Source organism: Cydia fagiglandana, chromosome 2 (genome assembly GCF_963556715.1).
Source record: "Cydia fagiglandana chromosome 2, ilCydFagi1.1, whole genome shotgun sequence".
NCBI lineage: Eukaryota > Metazoa > Arthropoda > Insecta > Lepidoptera > Tortricidae > Cydia > Cydia fagiglandana.
In genome coordinates, this window is record NC_085933.1 from 19157286 (window position 1) to 19174285 (window position 17000).

The following is a 17000-nucleotide window of genomic DNA, read 5'->3' on the forward strand; positions in this document are numbered from 1 at the left end:
TTTGTTGGGATACAACTTACGTAGATACCTACGAATGTTCATTCGCTAAGAAATCCGTATATTAAATAAAACTGGTATATTTCTCGCGTTAGTGTGGTGATAATTTGTTTCACTCGGTAGCAAAATTTGATTGAGACACGAAGGCCTTGAAACCCTCGCAACGCTCAAAATTTCACTTTCGAACCACTGCATGGCTATTATCGTGGTTCAATTTTGGAAAGTTTCGCCTGCTTGGGTATAAATATTAGCAGTAGCGCTAAAACAACATCTTTGCCCCCTTGTAAAACTAATTGTATTTACATATTAGCAGTAGAGGTAAAACAACAATTTTGCCCCCTTGTAAAACGAATTGTATTACCTACTACCTTCTATGTATTTTTCCATTTGAATACGAAAATATTTTTTTTTTCACTTGGATACGAAAATAATTCATTTTTTCACTCAAATACAAAAACTTTCTTAATAAATCCCACTTTCATAATAAATCCCACTGCCCTTTCAACCCGTTACCTTGTCCTTGCCCGAGACTCCGTATTGAATTTCAACTAAATCGGTTCAGCAGTTTGAAGAGTTCAGAAGTAATGGACAGACAGAGGTATTTTGTTATTTTAGAAATTAATAATACCTACATACGTACCTACATGTACATATTGATATAGTTATTTTATTGACAGCTAAAAGTGCTATAGTAGAAAAATAAAACAAATGAATGACTTGGTGTAATAATTTTAATAGTTACTATTTAAGTATTAATCTGTGTCAGTACATCAAAGTATCTTAACGAATATCTAGCTTATTTGGTAAGCACAAATACTAATTCATGTTTTCATTAAAACTATACATTACATTGTTGAAATATTTTTACAAGTTTCAAATTGACGAGAATCTTTCGCTCAAGCACCTAGTTTTATACAACCATACATTTACCCATAGAGAATAAAAAACTAAAATAAAATTAAAGTATTTAAAAATATAAAAATTCACCTAATACAGTTAAAATTCATTTAAAAATATTTTTCACAAGAATTCAAGGGAAACATAGATGTAAAAAAGATACAGGTACCAAATATAACAAATATTGTAAACAAGGAGAAAATAGTCTAAAGGGATAGATATAGATAAAGGATAGGAAAGGATAAAGATTTAGTTAGGAAGATAGTTATTGTTAATTAAACAGGAAACTAACAAAATAAATATAATTATGTAAATATATAAAGGGCTCAAAGCACACATCAAAATATACGAGTACTTAAAATCAGTCTCACTACAAAATGGAAATTGTAAGTAAACAACGGCAGGCGTAGCAACGGGCAATGCTTCTTTGGCGAAGTGACATATTTCTCATTTTGTAACTGTTGGTATTTAGATAGCTTCCAGTAACTTCGTTCGTATTTTAATGTAATAGATTATTTTTATTGCGTTATTCAATTACAATTTCAAAGAAATACATTTAAGGTCTACGTAGCTAGGGTAAGAAACTACATTTTACATACAATAGATACAGAAGACGATAGATTAGACGGATGGAAATTCTGGGGCGTTAGCATTAATTACATTCACTAGGACACTAGTTTTATATTTATACTAAACGGTAAGTCTAAGAAAACTCATTGGGAATAAATCCTATTTCAGATTACAGTCACAATAATTTTTGTTTGGCTTTTGATATTTACAAAATATAATATCTATTTAAAGGACTAAGATTACAACCGGGTAAATAGATCTATATAAATTCTAAAATTATCATTTAGAACTGGAGAAAACGTCGATCTGTAGCCCTACGAGTCATAAGCGATCCTAGCTCTCTATTCATTTCAGCTCTAGATATTTCTGGAAAACTACGAAGCGGCAGTTAATTTTAGTTTGGCAAGGCTAATATCTAAAAGACTACAGAAAACGAAATTAAAGCTTATCTAGGGCTTTGAGCAATGATTATAAACCATAGTATTCTCAGATTTAACTTAATTTTAAGTCACACAGCGCGATTCTTAATGTTAAAATACCTTATTAATAATATTTACATTGACACACAATTACCTCCTAAAGTATATAAACAATGAGTGCAAAATACATCGTTCTAACAATCAACAATAAGATTGAGTGCGTCAGGAGTGTCTGAGTGCGTATCGATGGGAACATCAAGTATTATTAACAATTTTAATTCAGTACAGGGTTTCGATAAGCTAAATGGCATCGGTGTGTTACAAAAATATTACGCTGACATCTTTGTGCCTTACACAATATATAACAATAAAGTTTATAATGACCGATTGTCTTTTGACATATCTTGTTCATCTTTTGACTCGTAGTGAGTAGAATTTGACACGTTTTGTGCAAGGGAATTAAGTCTGTTATGTACTTGTAACTTATCATCTAATTTGGTGAGTTCAGTGTCAGGTCCTTCTTTGAGGAGCTCCCACAGACTGTTTTTGTCCAAAATTTCAAAACCTCCCCGATTTTCTGGAGCAATGTCAGCTTTAGGTACTCCAGCTAAAGTTTTTGAAGTCTCTGATATTGGTGTAATTGGTATTTTATGGATTTCTTTATTGATCGATTTCAATGTCTTTGTGTAGTATTTATCTAGAGAAGTATTTTTATTCTTTGTGTTATTTATCTGGCTGTCGTCTACTGTGACATTATTTTCTCTATTTTCTGTGACATTGTAACTTGCTTTAATTGCCGGCTTCTTTAATTGGTTTTTTGTTTTAGGTTTAATAGTTCGGTCGTGCATTGTTTTAATATTCTTGTTAGTTATTGCAGTTATCGTATGGGGTACCAATGGTTTAGTTAAAGCAGAAACAGGTGATAATGTCACATTAGGCAAATACCCAAAAGACGGATGGATCAACTTGGACGGCGGCATTTCTTGATTTATATTTGATTTCTTTTTTGTGACAGCTTTTTTATCTAAAAAGTCAGTATTATCATGAACAATTTTTTTGCCGACGTCGTCATTTTTGTTCAGATGTGTAATAGGTTTAATAGTTACTTCCGATGTATTAACTTGGGGTAGAGTGGCAGTAGTGCTTGATACTGAGACACTAATGTTAGAAGATTTTATTTTTGCAAAGAATTTGTCTTGTTTGTCACCGTAAGTTGCTTTTAAAGTACCTTTTCGCCTAGGAAGAGGTTTTTTCTTGATTTCTTCCTTTTTGTTAATTAATTTAGACATAGGCAGTTTTTGAACGATTAGTTCGCCATTTGTTTTTGGTGTAAGCGGTAATATATCATTTCCGATCTTCTCATCATGTGATTTATTTATGTACATAGCTGTCGGTATAATAATAGGATTGTCTGCTTGTTTAATATTGTTATCGCGTAATTTAGTGTTTAGTATATATTGCGAAGTTGTCACTTGTCCTAGTAGAATTTCCTTTACAGATGTCAATTGAGTTTTGTCTTCTGATGTTGATAAGCCCGCAGTGAGTTCATGTTTTGTGGAAACTTCTTGATCAACAGTTGTTTGGTATTCGGTAGGCGTATGTTGTTCGGTAGAAGCTTCTTGTTCGGTAGTTGACTCTAGCTTAGTAGTTTCTTGTCCAATAGGAGTTGTTGGCTTCTTAGTAATAGGTCGCTGAGTAGAAGTTTGTTGCTGGGTTGTAGTCAAACTCTTTGTTGTAGTAACTAGTACGGATTCTTTTTCAGATTGTTTCTGGGCTGTTGTGTTATAATAAACAGCTTCATTAGTTCTCTTGAATTCATAGTCTCTACTACATATACGTCCACATTCACAAATATTATCGATATTTGCATTTGTTTTGAGACTTGCTAGTTCTGTTTTATCAAACCAAGTAATGAAGTCGTCATCCGTTATTCCTCGTAGTAGTGGACTGCCAGGTCTTGCGTGGAAGAATGTTTCAACGGCGAGGTCAGGTCTAGTTGAGGGGTATATTTTAGCAAAGGCAGGGCGTAGACTGCTGATTATAAATTTCGATCTTGCTTCGTAAGTCACACAAACTGGACAGGTCGAACTTATCTGGAATATTTGAACAACAAAATTAGATGATATTACATAAGTGTCTCAATCAAATAAAATAGTTACAACTGCATGTTACATAGGTAGGTAACTTACATTAGCAAAGACGAACCACACAGACTCTCCTCTGGATCCATAGTGTAAATCAGCAAAAGTTGCTCCATCGAGTACAACTGGGTTGACGGAATGTAGTTCATAACCAGAGAATAGAGACGCTTCCAGGCGCAGAATGCCCGACCGTTCTTTACTTTTCCACCTAAAAATATAAATAACAATTTAAAATTGCCTCCGATAGACCGGAGTATGTTTATATGTATTTCAAAAGTGTTACTTCGAATATTTACCGGAAACACGTCTTGACAATTATAGTTGGCAGATTCCCTTGCAGATCTTCTAAGCTACTTCTTTCTGGTCGGATCTCCTCAATGATAGCAGCCTGTATATTTAGCAAAGCGTTTTCTGGTTTCGGTGTATACGTAGAGTATGCTATGGTACCCTGCAATAAAGTTTTCGAATTATATTTATGAAAAAAAAAATAGAAATCAAATAAGCAATAGATGCGTGCTCATACATCTTTCTCAGATTTATCACTCCTATATATCTGACGTCGAATGTAGGTAATATACCAAGTACTGATAGGTGACGCAAGTTTTTAAGACATTCTTTTCAATAAGGAGTAAGTATTTGGAGGTTAGCTATTTATTGGATGAGCATTATACAGCGTGATCTGACGGCCTCCGCTTTTCAGACAATAAACACAATCATAATGTTAAGAAGCCTAAATAAACATTGAAAAGTAATTTTCAAAACTTGACTAATTTTTCAATTTCTTCCAAGGAAGTGGCTTGAAGGAGTAAAGTGAGAGCTACAGACTGGACTAAATGGTAAAAGTAAATCACCTGTACTGTGGCACAACCGGCGCCGGTGGCATACACGAACACTTTAGTGGGCAGTCCAGGCAGCTGTAGCGGCCGCGGGGTGGAGCGTGCGCGCAACTCCAGGGTGTCTGTCAGCTCCATGCCGGCTGTTGCCAGGGACACCGTCAGCGCGCGGTGTCTGTGACAAAAATAATTGTAATATTTAGCCAGAGCGATAGTGAACTCATAGTGTGACGTGAGCCAGTTAACCGTGGAAGGGGAATTTGACTTAATTGACAATTATGGACGGTTTGGTTTTATCAAAGATTCATTTATTGAAAAAAATTGCTCTCTAATTTGGTAGCAGTAAATGGCACTGTACGGTGTCAACTATGTTATAGAAACTCAATTGTCAAGATTTGACTTTTAACAAAGTGTACCGAGCCGTGCAGCATCACCTATAATATCACTTGACAAATTCAAGATACGAATTTGTCAATTAGTAGCCTAATAGTACAGAAAGGCGATAGTACAGAAACCACACGACCGCCTCGCCCTATGCCCGCTACTTATTGCTCCAATACTGACTCTGTGATAGGGATCGGTACAGCGTTGTTCCGTACGACCTACCTGTCATGAGCTAGCGCAGCGTATTGTGCAGCCGCCTTAGTGGCCTGGTAGGCGAGGCTCGGATGGCGCTGCAGTGTAGAGGTCCGGTAGTGCAGGAACCGTGCGGCCACCTCGCTCTATGCCCGCTACTTATTGCTCCAATACTGGCTCTGTGATAGGGATCGGTACCGCGTTGTTCCGTACGACCTACCTGTCATGAGCCAGCGCAGCGTACTGCGCAGCGGCTTTAGTGGCCTGGTAGGCGAGGCTCGGATGGCGCTGCAGTGTAGAGGCCCGGTAGTACAGGAACCGCGCGGCCGCCTCGCCCTCGGCAAGGGCGCCGCGCGCGCACGCCGCTAGCAACACCCGGACGCCCGCTACGTATTGCTCCATTGTCACTGCCTCTGTGAATGTGAAGATCAAAGTGTCACTTCTTAATTACATTCCAGACTATCTATAATATTTACTAACGGAGAAAAGATTCAGGTGAACTCTTTTTTATCTACATGCTAAAATAAAAATATTATACGCAGTCCACATTAACTATAAAACAATGATGTTTATACCGTATGATGTTGTCTTGATACTTCTGGACGTTTCTTCCAATAGCCAGTCAGCAGCATCCTTTCTGGGCGCCGGCCAACCGAATTCGCCTTCTTCAGTTGTTGAAGCGTTCCTCAGAATCAATAAAGCCTCCGGAACAACTGGACTCCTGTAAGAGGAAACAAATAAGAATTAATAAAATCAAAGAACTAGCAACATATTTTAGTACCTATGTTAGTGGGAAAATAATTATGTCTGTACCAATAAAATTTGTTAATCTATTAAAACATATTACAGGCCAATTCGAGTTTAGTCATTCGATCTGTTTCCTATATGATACTGGTCTAAAAGTCTCAAAAGTGAATTTTTTTCAACCAAATAACTGCAACTCTAATTTGGCTGTTTAGCAAATACAATAATAACATAACATTACCTCGCCAATACAAGTCCCAGTACCGTTGCCGCCAGAGCAGCGGGGGATGTTAGATTGTACAGATTCTTCTCCAAATATGTTTGCGCTCTTTTTGCGATTTCTGCATCCATCTAAAACGATAAACTCTACATTAAACAAGCACAGAGGGGTTGGAGTTACTCCTTCAAATCAAGAGTGAACAGGCACCTTCTGGGCGAGCTCGCTCCATCGTAGGCCACGTCTACGCGTCGGCTAGTCTGTGGCCATGAGTAAGCCCATTCATAATAAAAAAAAAAAGACTTAAATAGATTTGAAATTTAAACAGCAAAGGAAATATGGAACCGAATGCCATATTAAATATTCCAAAAAATTACACTTGTTCAGGCTGTTAATTATTACACTCCACCGTATCCAATGGCAGCGTCAGCGTGAAGACTAAACAGCTTTTGAAATCACAATAGAACAAAAAAACTCAAACACCGCAGTTCGTCCATTTTATCTATTTACCTGACTTTCAACTCCAACTTCCAGCAAAGCAACTAACGTCTCCGCAGTAACTTCGACTCTTCTTTCCCATTCAATTTCTTCCTCCGTCATATTGCCATCTTTATCATAATAGTAATACTCATTAACATCGACTTCTTTGGTTGTACCATTAATTTTGGTAATTTCTGCTGGATAATAATCTACTTCCTTATCTGCTGCCATAGGTGTGAAAGAGCCATCGGGATTCTGCCTATTTTGTATCCACCTTTTAATAGACTGCAATAGATCTGGGTCGATTGGATAGTATGATTGTATTTTTGTAAGGATTTCTAGAATCTTGATAGTCGACAAGTGACTGCTCATTCCTGGGTGCTCACTAAACGAATTGTCATTTTTACGGAATGACAAAAGGATTTGGACCTGAAATAATATGTAAATAGATTTTATTATTTATTAGAGATATTACGAAGATGTTATTCTATTTTCTCTGTTCATTCTAGTTTCTAAGTAGCTTATTACTTGATACTGTTAACGGTTTGCACGACTATAGCACTAGCTTAGCATAGCGTTCATAACCACAAAACAACAATGCGGACCGTAGGTACTCGTATTGTCAGATGAGCATCTTTAGCGTACATTTCCAAAACTATGGTATGTTTTTTAAAACGTTTGTGTTGCACTTTGTTTTGAATATAATATTTTCTTCGTATTGGAAAATTTGGAAATACAAGAAATCCTTTCTAAACCGTACCTGCTCCGGCAATTTTTTCAATATCCTATCCCTTTCAGCATCGTCAACCAAATGCGGGATATGTTCCAACGCCAACAGCGGGGCCAAGCTAGCAGCGGCCGCAGACAGTTGCGAGTCTCGCCACACTTCTGACCACTGGTCGCTCGGGTCTGACTGCAGGCTGTAGAGAGGAAGGTGGAGACCGCCGGAGACTAGGAGGGTGCCGCTGGCGGAGCCAGGTACCACGCCGTGGGGCAGACCCAGCTCTAACACTTGAGAGAAGCCGGCCTCTTCATTGAAGTTCCATATTCTGGAAATTAAATTAGCGATTTAAAGGTTAAATGCGATTCCTAAATACAGAAAAACTTTAAGAAAGGTGAAATCGTGTCTCGGTAAAATAGGTAAATTTATAATACATGTTAGGTATACAAGACGTAAACGTTTGGGCATCAACTTATCTGAAATCGGTTCTGTTGCCTCACAGCCTATTGAAGCTAGTGAACTTCACGATGTGTGTCTGCTTCTAGCGACCACATCTACCTATATGCTGCGTCTATAGCTAGAACCAGGCGTGGCTCACTCCGCGATTTCGTCGCTTTGCTACAGGTAGCCAAAAGTACATCCGTTCGGCCCCAATTTTGGGGTTTGCCATAAGCCGCGCGTGGCGCTGTCGCCACCTAGCGGCCATATCTGTGCTGATCGTAACAGACGCGTTTTGTTAGGGAGTGAGTCTTCTGTACCTAGTACTATTATTTATTCTGTGCTAGAACTAGGGAGGTAGGTTAGTATCTAACCTGAAATCGGCCCTGGATGAAGCCGACAACTTGACGCGCGTGTCGGCAGCTGACGTCCACACCAGCAGCAGCCTCTACTACCAGAAAGCCGCGCGCCTGTCCACTACACTCACCACGACTCCTCATCCACACAGAGTTCTTCTACGTTTGTTGCTCCATAATGTTAGGCTATACTTAATAGGTACTATAGCCATTATTAGTGCCATTACTAGAGTTGTACAGGTTATCTTACCTGAAATCGGCCTTGTCTCCCCACAGTGCACTGAAGCCGACGAACTTCACGCGCGTGTCAGCAGCCAGCGGCCACACCAGCAGCCTCCGCTCCGAGGGCGCAGCCCCACGTCCCACGGACAACCGCGCGCCTTCCCACCACACCCACCAGGCGCACCACGACTCTGCGCCCGCGCACTCAGAGTCGTCTTCGGTTTGCTCCGCGCTAGCCAAGTGTACGTCGTAGCCTGAAAAATGTATACAAATTATAAATAAATATTTAGTCGGCAATATCTTTACAGCTGGGCTGGGCAGCATATGGGAAGCTGCGTCGAGTCTTCACGTCGTCAATCCCACAGAGTCTGAAGACAAAAGTCTTCAATCAGTGCGTCCTGCCCGTGATGACATACGGAGCCGAAACGTGGACACTCACGGTAGGACTGGTTCATAAATTCAAAGTCGCTCAGCGAGCTATGGAAAGGGCTATGCTCGGAGTCTCTCTGAGGGATCGTATTCGAAATGAAGTCATCCGTCAGAGAACTAAAGTCGTCGACATAGCCCACCGGATTAGCAAGCTGAAGTGGCAGTGGGCCGGTCATATTAGCCGTAGAACCGATAACCGTTGGGGTAGACGAGTTCTCGAGTGGAGACCGCGCATCGGAAAGCGTAGCGTAGGACGCCCTCAGACTAGATGGAGCGATGACCTTCGCAAGGCGGCTGGCAAGAGCTGGATCAGAGTTGCCGCAAATCGTGCTCAATGGCGTGCAATAGGAGAGGCCTATGTCCAGCAGTGGACGAGAGTAGGCTGATGATGATGATGATGATGATGAATATCTTTATAAAGGCTGCTAACATTTCAGTTAAAAGATATATTATTATTGTATCAACTGTCTTTCTGTTACATGATATTGGTCATGCTTCCTATTTCAGTCAACCTCAGCCTACTTTTACCGAGACTGATTGAAATAGCAAGACACGTTAGTACGTTTCCGTGAAAAATTGGTTTACGCCCGTCAAGATAACATTTTGACACGCTTGTATCATTGAAATTCATCACACTCCACATGATAACCCCACGCGATACATGTTGTTATTAGGCTCGCGTACAGAAGAGAGCGCAACGTGCGCGGCGCCCTGCGCGGTAATATCACATAGATGAAACTGCAGTACTCACCATGTTTCCCTCTAGCGATCCATACGCGGCTTCTTTCAAACACCACACGATACATGTCGTCATTAGGCTCGCGTACAGAAGACAGCGCAACGTGTGCAGCGCCCTGCGCGCGGAGCTCTAGCACCAGCCCTGCGCGGTTGCGCGGCGCTGCCACCCACTGCCACTCCCACGAACCTCGGGATGATACCGCTAGGTGTTCTGGAAATTGAATTTCATTAACGTTGTAGTTTATTCCTCTCATAGTAAAAAGCAAAACATTATATACGTATTCTGTCAAGGTACTTCAGTCAACCTCAAAGACTGAAATACCCAGACGTCCCAGACGCGTTTGTACGTTTCGTGAAGATATGAATGGAAAATAATTATGCACTACACTACACCTGTACGACAATTGTACTCGTAGGCTGCTCCGGTGTAGAATTAATATTACAATTATTGACCAGATGACGAAGCCAAACATTGTCGTGTTCTTTAAGGCTCATCTACACGAAGCGAGAACTCGCATGCCAGTTTCGTTACATTGCGGCATTTGGTCGATCGATCGGATCGATTGAATACGTTGTACTTCACTAGTTCAGTGTAACGAAAATCGCATACGAGTTCTCGCACCATCTAAATAGGCCTTTAAGAGTTGAGTATTACAGGGCAAGGTGTTCACTAACCGTTGGCACAGAAGTATGCGCTCTGAGTGTCGCTCCGGTGCAGTCCTTCTGGCAGAACTAAGACGCTCGCGGAACGGATAACAGAGCCCACCAGCGTCTCGTTGTTGAATGACGAGTACGAAATGGAGCAGTTGTCAGCGCTGTAGCCTGTCACTTCCACTGGAAATAAAAAATATGGAGGTTTAGAATGATTTGGACCCGGGTATGTCCTTAAACTACATCCAGGACCCTTGTCCTTAAACCACGTCTAAGACCACCGGTGGACGGGCAGCAGCGTCCCTCAAATTCGGTGTACTCGACTGCGATCGCCAACCCGCCTGCCAAGCGTGCCGATTATGGCATTCACCCCCCAAAAAAGGGGGAGGCCTATGTTCAGCAGTGGATGGCTGAGATGATGATGATGAGAATTTAAAAAAAAAATGTTTTGGTAGGTATTCGGCGTTCTTCCGTTCGCATTTCCATCCATAGTTCCACTCTTATTCCTACTCCATTTCTACTTCCAAACACCAGCTTTAGTCCTAGACCAATGTAACAGCTCACGCCTAGTCGTTGTGGGCGTTCCAGTCAGAGTCGAAACTAAAATTATTTTTCGACGAATACAAGTACGAGTATTTCGTACTTCGTATGTTTCGTACTTTGAAATGCCATTCAAATCACAGGAAAACCAAATTAATATTAACAATACTTCCGTGAAACACTGACGTACCTATTAGATATCCATATACTTTAATATTATAAATTAATATTATATAATTTTTAAGAAAAAAAAACCGACTTCTATGGGGGCCGGTGAAAGATTATTGTAGATGGTACACTATGTAGAAAAGGAGGTAAAACCACCCACTTTTCTACTAGCATTTCGCTTCTGTAAGGGTCGTAGTTCTAGCCTAACCTAACCCTCTTCTCTGATAGCAGTTCAGTTCTGTGAGGATCGCAGTTCAAACCTAACCTAAACCACTTAACGGCGCATGCGGTGCGGTGTACGGGGGTTTAAGCGGGAGGGGCTAGTAAGATTGGCATCATCATACTTATATACTTACACATTTTATGGTAGGTAATCATAGTGGTTTATTTAGTTAAGGTATCCTAGTGGTTTTCCGGGTCAAGGTCCGGGTCCAAGTCCGGGTCTGAGTCCGGGTCCGAGTCCGGGTCCGAGCCCGGGTTCGAGTCCAGGTCCGGGTCCGGGTCCAAACCGGATCCGGGTATGAGTCCGGTTCTGGGTCCGAGTCCGGGACCCAGTCCAAGTCAAAATCGAAATTCGTAATCACCAAATGTGTACTATGCGTTGTTGAAGAGTTCTATTCTGGTCATCATCAGCAGTTCCATTTCATCAAATGCGACAGTTTTTAATGTAAATGCTTGATTTTATGATGAAAATACAAAAAAATCTATGCGTATGCCTTTAATATTTGAGGAGTTCCCTCGATTCCTTATGGATCCCATCATCAGAACTCGAGCTTGACAAAAATGTGGCTTAAAAACTTTTTTTTTTTTGGAAATTGGAAAACATTTATTTACATACAATATATATATACAAAACTTAACTTGCTTAACAAACATAACGAAGAGGAAAAATAGCCAAACGTGAACTATGCGTCGTTGAAGAGTTCTGTTCTGATCATCATCAGCAGTTCCACTTCATCAAATGCGACAGTTTTTAATGAAAATGCTTAATTTTCTGATGTAAATACAAAAATCTCTATACGCATGCCTTTAATATTTGAGGAGTTCCCTCGATTCCTTATGGATCCCATCATCAGAACTCGAGCTTGACAAAAATGTGCATTAAAAACTTAACTTGCTTAACAAACATAACGAAGAGGAAAAATCTCGAAACGTGAACTATGCGTCGTTGAAGAGTTCTGTTCTGATCATCATCAGCAGTTCCACTTCATCAAATGCGACAGTTTTTAATGAAAATGCTTAATTTTCTGATGTAAATACAAAAATCTCTATACGCATGCCTTTAAGATTTGAGGAGTTCTCTCGATTCCTCATGGATCCCATCATCAGAACTCGAGCTTGACAAAAATGTGCATTAAAAACTGAACTTGCTTAACAAACATAACGAAGAGGACAAATCGCCAACCGTGAACTATGCGTCGTTGAGGAGTTCCGTTCTGATCATCATCACCAGTTCCACTTCATCAAATGTCACTCTTTTGGATGTATATGCTTGATTTGATGATAAAAACCCAAAAATCACTATATGTATGCCTTTAAGATTTGAGGAGTTCCCTCGATTCCTCATGGAACCCATCATCAGAACTGGGTTTTGACAGAAACGGGACCAATCTGTATGCATATACATTCAATCAAAAAAATAATTTTCAAAATCGGTCCAGTAATGACGGAGATATGGAGTAACAAACATAAAAAATAAAAAATAAAAAATAAAAAAAAACATACAACCGAATTGATAACCTCCTCCTTTGGGATTTGGAAGTCGGTTAAAAAGGAAGTCGGTCTGTCTGTTACCTCTTCACGCTTAAACCGCTGAACCGATTTAGATGAAATTTGGTATATCTATATAAGTTTTGAGTCTCGAGGAAGGACATAGGATAGTTTTTATCCTAGAAATCATCCCTTAAAGGGGTGGAATTTTGTATGAGGACTTAACAACAACGGCACAACAAACTTTGTCAAGAGGAACAACTGTCCCGCCCGCGCGGAGTAGCACCGGCGCTGGTGCACGAATTAGTTGAAATTTGGTACAGAGATAGTTTGAGTCTCGGGGAACGACAAAGGGTAGTTTTCATTCAAGAAAACACCCTTTAAGGGAGTGAAAAAGGAAGTTGAAGTTTGTATGTATCAACAAAACGCAGATTGAATAAAATAATAGCTACCTACCTAAATTAATAATTCCACGATGACGAAGGCAAAAGCTAGTATTATTAAAATGGGGCAATCCGCCGGTCCGTCATCGCGAGCTCCCGATGAAACTACTCGTTACGGAGTGAAACATGTCGAGCGATTTTCGACTTAAACTACGTGAGTGACCCGTTCTTTATACATTTAATACACTGTGATATTTCTTCTTAGACAACAACCAAATCTCTTAAAGCCAGGGTATCCGAGCAATTTTGCGACCTTTATAACCATCATCATTCTCATCATCATTCTCTTGCCCTTTTACCATTCACTTTGGGGTCGGCGTAGCATGTCTTTCTCTTCCACACCTCTCTGTCACCCGTCATCGCATCATTCACTTAACAAATGCTACAGTATTAAATTGCTGCGCAAATTGTTACAGTATTAAAATGTATACCTTTTATTAGGCAATAATTACCGTACTTTAATTCGTATCATATTTTTTACTAATCTGATAGGAGGCGCTACACGCGCAGCCCTATACAAAAGGTTTGAACTTTATGGACGTTACTCCAAAGGGTGCAAGGTAATATCTCTTATATGTTAATTGGCCACGCTCGACTAAATCCAAAAATCCTTTCTTTACCTGCTATATTTACGTGATTTCAGAGAGCACCTGCTAACGGTTCTTTGATGTCTGAGAATACTCGTGCGTAATTGCGTATTTAACTTTCTATTACTACAGAGTATAATGTGTGCAGATAATCCATATCATAATAATTAAATCAAGATATAACAAACAAAAAATTATTGATTAAGTCTACGTAAAATCTTGTCCTCGACTTTGACTTATGAAATGAACTAGAAGGCCCTACATGGCATATATTTCGTGGAAACTAAATTATCACACGTCAACTTTTGACTACCAAACTTACCGCATATTGTACGATAAACTGCCGTATTCGAACTTCAAGATATTCAGAAGAGACGACACGTAGTAGATACGTTATAGTTTAGATATCAACTAGTTCACTTTTGCAGCGCAATTCGGGCAACCAATGTCACTTTTACGTTAGATAGAGTAAGATATATATTAGATATGAATTGGATCTCTAAGCCATATCCTGCGGAAATCGTTCAAGAGTATCTCCAGAATCGCGCAAATGTCAAATTTGACAGGTTAGATCTTAAACATATCGTTATCGTATCTTGGTGATGTCTAAAATATATCTAATAGATGTCTATTTCAAAATCCGAATCGGGCCCAAAGTCTGAAAAACATCGAAGCCCCTTCTATTATTTTTGACTCTTTAAGTTTACAAGGTATTTTTAATACGATGCTATTGGATTCACATCACATTCTAATATGAATCCTACGATATACCATATCTGTAAGTCAAAAAACCACTTCATTTCTTTTCATGCTCTATTCGCGCCCATTCTCGGTAGAGCATTTTTATTTCTATATTTTATGATACCATTTTCTCCAAATGTGAGTTAGAAGCTAAAGCGGTTATCTAAAAAAGAGTCGGCTGTCAACAGTGACATTTTATCAACCAGATATCTCACTTTTGACAGTTGACAGATCATATCCATACTTAGAGGATATAACCAACGGAGACGCCATGTCTAAAATGTTCGGTACAAAATAATCTGCCGTTTTTTGCGGGGGAGGGGCACATCAAATGTATAGGTACGTCATGTCAGATAAACGTCAGTCCATACATATGGTTGACATGTGGTTGACCATTGGCCGCCTATTTTCGACAGAGGGGAACGCCTGTTAATGGCGGCTCCATTGTTAATTACTCCGAGTATCCATAACGAATTGAGATCAAATTCATTACCTGTTATATTACAATCAAAATAATCCTCTATGAGATTTTTATACTATTATACTATTAATATTTCAATCCTCAATCCTCAGGATATGACGCAATATTTCAATACGCGTTCCATTTTTATTGTAACATGTTTTTATTACAACGTGTAGGTACAACTAGCAAACTTTTTCTACCAATATATGAATTTGTATCGAAGTCCCACTTCCCAACTGAAATCAAACGGCAGTTGGTAGCCGTTTTCGCTATCTGTTTCTCGTTTGTCCTACAGCCCGGGGCCACGAATGGGCTCTCCAGGATACGGCCGTATTGCCGAGGTAATAGAATCTAGCAGGTTTATTGCCGACCCACACTTGCGATATACGGGAAAGCAATTCAAAGTTGACTTTTATATTAGTAGATTTTATATTATTTCCAGCGTGTGTATTATATCTAAAGAAAAAACAAATCTGAACACAAAAGATGTATTGTGTTTGTTATCAACAGCAGATAAGTGATACCTAATATTATATTCACGCTTGGTCGTTATAGGAAATTAACACATGTAAGTTGGTTAATAGTTTGAAATATAACACGATGAAAATGTTTAATGATTATAATTATTATAAAAAAAAAACACCGCAAGCAAAAAAGCGAATTTAATTAAAAATAATACCTGTCGTTGAACCATCAAATTCGATTGAGTAACACTTATGCGAGTACTTATATGTATATTTTAATTATAGAATAGCGCAATGCGTGAATCTTCAAGACGCGGCGCGCTACTCTGTAGATTTCTACGGCGCTGTATATTATTACCTACTATCGGCTCGATTCTGAAAATGAATTAGATCTCTACTAGACCTTAACAAGTTACGATATGGATAATTTAAAGATATTTGTAAGATAGATATGTCAAATTTGACGTTTCCGCGATTCTGGAGGTCCTCTTGAACGATTTCGACAAGTTATGACTTAGATATCCAAGTCACATCTAGTCGATATCTTATGTAAATCTAGTTGATCTCTACATATATCGTCTCTAGATCTGTGATTATCTCGTTTCCCGAATACGCGTGTATGGTGCGGCGCCGTGAATTTCTGCGGCGCCGAGTTGTTTTACTTGACGGCGCCGCGCCGTTGACACCAGAGGGGCTACCGCGAAAACCGAAAGTCGCAAATTGCTGGGCTCTTTCTCTTTTATAGTTCAATGAAGGCGTAATTAGAGTGACAGAGAAAAATGCCCGCAATTTGCGAACCTCGATTTTCGCGGTTATAGCCCAGGACCTGGCCGGGCCTATAAGGTCTGCTGGTTGAAATGACGCTAATATATCACCAAGGAGTGAGTACCACGCTATTTAGTTACCTATTGCTTTAAACTTAGCAGATCTCTACTTATCTCTTTCTCTCTACTTATAGTACTATCACGTAAGTAGATGGATTTATATCCACTTTTTATTACGAACAAGACCCAACTTATGTTTTTTACCTATTTCGCATTTTTAATGTTATAAGTGGATACGGGATGGATTTCGCATTGATTTAATTTTCCTTTGCAGAGCTTATCCAATTATTGGCTTAAATTGCCCGTTAAATCACAACACAGTGCTCATATCCAATCGGCGCCCGAATACGTCAACAAGTTATCGCAATACAGCAAATATCTATATGCATAATTTACAAATTTGCATCTGATGATCTGCGTACTGGATTCAATCTAAATGCTAATTGAAGCCACGCCGACGATTGACCAGGGTAACTTAATTACATAAACGCAACCCGTAGAGATATTAGGAGAGATAATAATCTGATATTAAAATATGCAACAAACAAAATAGATTGAGACTATCCGCGTCAGGTTTTTTAAACGACAAGGTTAAACGGGTCATAATCAAGAATTAGGTTCCCGCTTTTCC

At 39.4% G+C, this 17000-nt stretch overlaps 1 protein-coding gene across 1 annotated transcript in view; it reads right to left on the minus strand.

Annotated features, from left to right (window-relative positions):
* Positions 1-710: 710 nt before the first annotated feature.
* The window catches only part of LOC134678268 (C3 and PZP-like alpha-2-macroglobulin domain-containing protein 8), a 115992-nt gene continuing 99702 nt past the window's right edge, over positions 711-17000 (minus strand). The window contains exons 14-25 of the mRNA XM_063536755.1: positions 10454-10612; positions 9792-9989; positions 8640-8865; positions 7635-7923; positions 6905-7303; positions 6419-6528; positions 6009-6154; positions 5654-5846; positions 4876-5032; positions 4321-4472; positions 4073-4232; positions 711-3976 (exon numbers count right to left, since the gene is read on the minus strand). Of these exons, the coding sequence (XP_063392825.1) occupies positions 2258-3976; positions 4073-4232; positions 4321-4472; positions 4876-5032; positions 5654-5846; positions 6009-6154; positions 6419-6528; positions 6905-7303; positions 7635-7923; positions 8640-8865; positions 9792-9989; positions 10454-10612 (3908 nt within the window). The 3' untranslated portion in view covers positions 711-2257. The remainder of the gene's footprint in view (positions 3977-4072; positions 4233-4320; positions 4473-4875; positions 5033-5653; positions 5847-6008; positions 6155-6418; positions 6529-6904; positions 7304-7634; positions 7924-8639; positions 8866-9791; positions 9990-10453; positions 10613-17000) is intronic.